We start from the raw sequence: 6,127 nt of genomic DNA, 5'->3' as shown, positions 1-6,127 counted from the left end.
GTAAGAACAGCAGTTTCAACCAGGCTTCTAGAGCTTGCCAATCCCCCTGCCCCACTTGGGGACTCAGGGTCAGTGTAATGTCACTGCTGGGCTTTTGAGCCTATGGGTCCACAGACCTCAAAGGGCTTAATTTGTAGGGAGTTTCAAAGAGATCCAGGAGGCCTGTGCCAGCAACTCTGAGCCTCACCAACAGTGGCCCTGCACAGCCAAATCCTACCAGGTCTAGGAGGCTGCCCACTGCACGGGCCTGTGTTCTGGGGCCTGTGTTCCAGGCACATGAAACTAAGACCAGGTCGTGTTACATCACAGCCTGAGGCTCTGAAGGGTCCTTCATGCCAAGGCCAGGAGCCCTTGAAACCACTGCCTCTCCCCTAGAATTGTAGGATGCAGAGACCTGTTAAGTCAGCCAGGTTCTGAAATTAGAATTTTCAAATGATTGCTCTGGAACAATCATGACCTGCGTACATGTCCTCTGGCTTGTACTGCGCTTGCCTATGTTGGTTTATTTTTACAAAGTGAAGTGAACTGCCAACAGTTAGGAGTCAAGCTCGGAGAAGGCAATGGCACCCCACTCCAGTACTCTTGCCTGGAAAATCCCATGCACGGAAGAGCCTGGTGGGCTGCAGTCCATGGGGTCGCCAAGAGTCGGACACGACTGAGCGACTTCACTTTCACTTTTCACTTTCATGCATTGGAGAAGGAAATGGCAACCCACTCCAGTGTTCTTACCTGGAGAATCCCAGGGACGGCAGAGCCTGATGGGCTGCTCTCTATGGGGTTGCACAGAGTCGGAGACGACTGAAGCAACTTAGCAGCAGCAGCAGCAGGAGTCAAGCTGGGATTTCTAGTTACTTTAAGGAATTAGGAAAAGCTCCGGGCTCATATTCCTGCCTGGGAACCTTTGGTTGTCGCAGAGATGCCCCTCCCCTGCCCCGACCCTGGATAAGACATGCCCTTCAGCTCATCCCAGACTTCACCATTCCCTCTTATCTCCCCACTCAGAGCTGAACATCCACTCGTGTTTATTCCTGTTTATGCTGCTCTTTCTTGAATCAGAGAGTTATGAGGAGACTGAGATATTTTGAGTCCTCCCCATTTTCAACAGAATTGGGAAAACAGTTAATTTATATTACTTGCCTGCCCCTGGGGTCAACCACCTGTTCTGTTGGGTCGGGTTGCTAAGGTCGGAGTCCATCTCCGAGGCTATGGCTGGGCTCTGTCGTCTCCTCTGCTACCACCACCACCACCATCATGGTCACCATCACATCACATTTATTGGTCAGACTGTGTACACAATGAGACAAGTCAAGACAGTCCTGGATTTTGGCTGAGAGGCAAAGCTTGGTGGGCCAAGAAAACAGAGTAACCGGAGCAGCTGGGGCCAAAGAGGTTAGGTCTAATATGATGAAGAATTCACCACGCTAGAAGCGGGGCTGCGAGGGAATGGTGTAAGTGACACCAGGCAGCCTGGCGGGCACAGCGTCCGGGCTTTCTGCCCTGTCCCTGACCTGTAGGGCAGTGAAGCACTGGCTGCAGGGCCTGACCCAGCTCCACCTCCGTTCCTGGGCTCGAGAATATTGAAGAGCTAAGGCAGTTTGGACAGGGCTGAGGGCTGGCCTGTAAATCCAGCCACCTCATTGGAAGAAAAAAAGAAGTCTCAGTTTTCTGTCTGTCTAATGGAGATATGGAGATATAGGCCCTCTGGGTTCCTGAACGGGACCTTTCCAGTTTGGCACAGAGGTCCTCTCAGGACCCACTTCTCTCACCACACTGGCCCACTCCGGTTTCCTGGAGGATTCCCCAGAAGCCCTTGGGGGGCATACTGCAGGCACCTCTCCCCCGTCAGGTGAGGCAAGCATTTGACCTGGTAGGAGAATTTCAGGAGACCGTGGCTCATGGGGCATGACACCTCATGTGAGCCAGACTTTGGGGTGCGGTCACAAGTGCCAAGAAGGTCATCGTCCCAGCCAAAGTCTGCATCCCAGACCTGCACCCTCAGGGGGCCCCCGGTGGCCAGGAGCACATCCCCGAAGTCCAGCCGCGTCATCCACCTGGGGTTGTTATTGTTCCATACTGTGGCGGTCCTCTGCTCCTGGCCGGCGAAGAAGACCTTCAGATAGGCGTCCGTGGCAGTGATCCAGTCTCCCCACAGACCTGATGCCTTGAAGTTCATGACCTCCAGGTGGGCCAGTCCCCTCTGCCGGGGACAGCAGTCCTGGGTGGTGGCTGCTGAACCAGGACACATGCACTGGCATGGGTTCTTCGGGTTCTTGTGTTGCCCCGGGGGGCACGGGCGGTTGCAGTCCCTCCAGCGTGCCCTGTCAGTCACGTACTTGCTCACGGCCTGCCTGAGGGCCTCCCGCCGCGGGTCCTGGCTCTCCACAAGCATGTGCAGAGGCTCCAGCGTGTAGTCCACCAGGCCAGGGCTGTCCTGCAGTGAGGCCACCCAGGCTGAGAACTGCTCGGGCCCAGCCTGGCTCCCGAAGAGCAGGTCATGCATGGTTGAGTGGTGGCCACCATCGACATTGGAATGGCGCTCCCGGTAGGCCTGGTGGAAGGAGGTCCCCACCTTGTGGTTCTTCTTCTTCTCCTCACATGCCTTGAACGATGGCGAGGCACTGGCCCTGTCGCTTATGCTGACCTCAGCCTCGACAGCCAGGCAGTCCTCGACCTCGCTGGCTGTGAGCCCCTCCAGGGCCAGCTCGCAGGTGCGCAGGGCAGTGAGGGCCGAGATGCGGCCGCCCAGCTCCATGGACCGGATGAAGTGGGTTCCGTAGCTGGAGATGAGCCTGTGGTAGTCGGGCTTGGTGGAGGTGTTGAAGTGGGGGGGCAGTGTCTTGAGGGCCCTCTTGAACTCAGGGTGTACTGGGGGAGTGTGCACCAGGTGAAAACTGAGAGGTGAGAAAAAAGCAGGTGAGCCCAGTGGCGGGCCCCTTTCAGTAACCCCCTTGAGATTGCCCAAGGTCGTATTAAATGTCAGAGCTAGGGCTTGAACCCAGGTGACGTGGCTGCAAAGCCCAAGCTCTGAATCACCCATCCAGCAGGAAAACCCACTCTGCCCATTGCCCCTTGGTAACGTAGATAGTTTGTATAGGTTTTTCTTACTCAAAAAAGTTTGTTTTTTCTCTCAATTTTCTAATTTTAAAAGCAATGATACCCTACTGTTGGTAACCTTCTGGCTTTGGAGCCTAGTCCTGTGGGCTTTGTCTGTCTGTCTCTTGGACTGGGTCCTGGTCCCTGCATGGACTGGGCCATGCAGTCAGGAGGTGCCCTGTCTCACTGTGTGGGAAACATGGCCTTCCGTGAGAGAAATCAGGGTCGGTGACTCTAGGTCCCATGGAGACATGCATTTCTCAGGGTGACAAAGTCCCTGAGGACTTGGGGCGTGTCTACTTTTGTTCAACCTGCAGTCATAATTCCCAGCACAGAGCCTGAGAAGGCAGAAATGAAGAGTGCTTGAGTGGATGAAACAGCCCCAGGGAAGAGGGACTGAGCTGGGTCTCCTGCCCACTGGAAGCTGGCAATGCCCAAGAAAGAGGGGGTTGGGCATCTCCTCCTGGTGGAAGCAGCCTCCAGTCCCCACCTTACCCTTCCAGGACTCCCAGATCACCCTGAGTTTCCCGTTTCTTTTCTCAAGTCCCCTCCACCCCCAGTGCTCACCTGTAAAAGCGACACTCCACTAAGTCCATGCTGAAGCGGTAGTTGTCCTGGTGAGTCTTCTGGGCAGCGAAGTTGGCATCCTGGGAGTGGGAGCCCGCCACTGTCACACGGACATTAGCATTTGGCTTGGGAGACACGTCCAGCCCCACCTGCCAGTCGTTGCGGATCCTGTTGGCCGCCTCCCCAGCCACATCCTCGGTGGAGCGGCCCTCTAGCTTGACCACCCTGCGCTTGCAGCCCGCTCCGTGGGCACGCCAGTCGGTGATTGCCAGGGGCAGGCGCTGGAGGACATCCTTCTGCAGGGCATTGTGGCAGAGGGTGCAAGTGCCGTCGGGCCGCAGGAAACGCTGTGTGTCCACTGGGAACGAGCCTGAGCGCTGGAGGCTGGTCACATCCACGCCCTCCCCTGCCAGCCAGGAGCCCGGCACAAACTTGAGGGCGCGCTGGCACTCAGAGCGCGCGGCTGTGTAGCAGGGGGCAGGGGCAGGTGTGGGCAGAAGCAGGAGGATGCCAAGGAGGAGCACTCGGGCAGCCATGGAGCTGTGGAGACAGGGGGCATTTGGTCTCCCAGAAGCTGTGGGCAGGGGTGTGGAGGGTGGCCAACCCTTCCTCCAACTGTAGGTTATCAGGACATATGCGGTGGAGAGGGATGGAGATACATCTCTCAAGTCACTGGACGTCAGAGCTGGTATGGCCTTTACAAATCTGGTCCACCCCCTGCATTGTATGGCTGGACCCAGACAGGGGAAGGGACTTGCCCAAGGTCACACAGCCAGGCGGAGACCTTACTAGGATTTCGAATAGGAATCCAGATGGATGGTTTTGTCCCCAGGACCACAGCTACTGTTGGTGGAGAGGGGTTCTGCATGCAGAGGAGGGGGCAGAGAGTAGTTGGACAAGATTTGAGGAGGAATTTGGGAACCCTAGGGTAGCCTGGATTCTGGAGAGGGATCATTTTGGATTCAAGAACAAGCCATGCTTTCTTTACCCACTCCACCTCTCTCACTCCACCCCCTCCCCCTTTAAGCTCTTAGCAGTACTGGGGAAGAAATGAGGTTGCGCATCACCATCTTCCTCCCCATTGTGCCTTAGGGGCCTCTCTCTGAGCTCATGGAAGAACATCAGCCTGAATTCTAGGATAAAAGCTGCCCAAGCACCTGTGTCCCTAGATCCAGTGTGGGGAGGAGCCATTCTCCTCCAGGAGGCTTGCTCTCCTCCTGATGCTCGTCTCCTCTTTGGCCTTCCCTGCCCGGCTCTGCGGAATTCTGCTCATATCTGTGAGCTGCCTGTCACTAAACACTAGCTAAAAGGTTCTTCCTCAATTGGAAGTGGCTCAGGAGCCTCACTGGGGCTGCTTATGAACTGGAATCTCCACTCTATCCCTGTCCAAACTGAGCTCCTCAGAGACCGCTCCCCTCTCGCACCTACCAGGGACAGCAGCTTGTTGGAGGCCCAGGGGATCATGGAGGGCAGGAACCTACCCTGCATTCTAGCTTGGAGCCTCCCATGCCTTCCCCAAAGGAGTGGCAAAATTCCAGGCAACACAGCAGGCCCCAGAGAGGTAAACAGGAGAAGGGGAGTCTTTGGAATGCCCTCAGATCATCTCACTTAGGGAGCCAGCATGGTTCATAACTTTAAAAAACTGACTCTGGGGACCTTCCCGGTGGTTTGGCAGATAAAGCTCTGTGCTTCCACTGCAGGGGGTGCAAGTTCGATCCCTGGTCGGGGAGCTAAAATCCCACATGTTGCATGATGTGGCCAAAAAATTATTACTCATTTCCACCCTGACCCCCATCATATTATCTCCCAGGGAGCCTGTTTCTGGACTCTTTTTAGTTTTAATTTGAAGGGGCCTTAAAGACGATGTACTCTAACCTCTTCATTTTGTATAACAGAAAACTGAAGCCCTGGGAGGGCGTGAAGCAGCCCAGAGAGTCAGTAGTAGAGCACAGTCTAGACACTGGCCTCTTGTCTTAAGGGACACAGCACTTCCTGCTCCATCAGGCTCTTCCCCAGACAGGCTTTTATGCCCCTCTGTCCCCACCCAGGGGCTCCCAGCCTCCCTGGCTCCCTGCTTCCTCCCTACCTGGAGTCCATGCTGAGATGCTCCTATGCAGACACCTCTCCCCACGGACAGCTCCTGAAATGGTGGCGCAGCCCCCCACACAGGCTCACCACACAGCTCATCACCCAGGCCACAGCTCACATCACGTCTGCTTCCTGCCCCGCCCCCACCAGCTCTAGTCACGGGTCCCTTGTGCTCTCACCCCCCCACCTCCCGCCACCGCCCACCGGCACCCACCCTGTCCTCACCTCCCCATCCGGCTTGCTCACAGCCCTCAGGAAACAAGCGGTGAGGGCCTGAGGCTCATCTGCCATGCAGCGCTGCCTGGGGCATGGGAACCCGGGGCAAACAGGTGAGGTTCCGCGGGTGGAGCAAGAACACAGGGGTCTGAGAGCTTTGAGA

The 6,127-nt window shown here is 56.3% G+C and overlaps 1 protein-coding gene across 1 annotated transcript; it reads right to left on the bottom strand.

The window, feature by feature from the left end:
• Positions 1–1,255: 1,255 nt before the first annotated feature.
• On the bottom strand, positions 1,256–5,902 carry PRF1 (perforin 1). The gene is made up of 3 exons (XM_086381544.1): positions 5,747–5,902; positions 3,661–4,200; positions 1,256–2,891 (listed from the first exon to the last, which is right to left on the bottom strand). Exons 1-3 carry the CDS (start codon positions 5,755–5,757, stop codon positions 1,763–1,765), a joined length of 1,680 nt encoding a protein of 559 aa, XP_086237670.1. The 5' UTR covers positions 5,758–5,902; the 3' UTR covers positions 1,256–1,762.
• Positions 5,903–6,127: the final 225 nt, after the last annotated feature.

Source organism: Bos grunniens, chromosome 28 (assembly GCF_055505025.1).
Source record: "Bos grunniens cultivar Pamir isolate PY7600 chromosome 28, Bosgru_T2T1.0, whole genome shotgun sequence".
Lineage (NCBI taxonomy): Eukaryota > Metazoa > Chordata > Mammalia > Artiodactyla > Bovidae > Bos > Bos grunniens.
The sequence above is the reverse complement of the archived record's forward strand: the minus strand, read 5'-3'. Positions and strand labels throughout refer to the sequence as shown.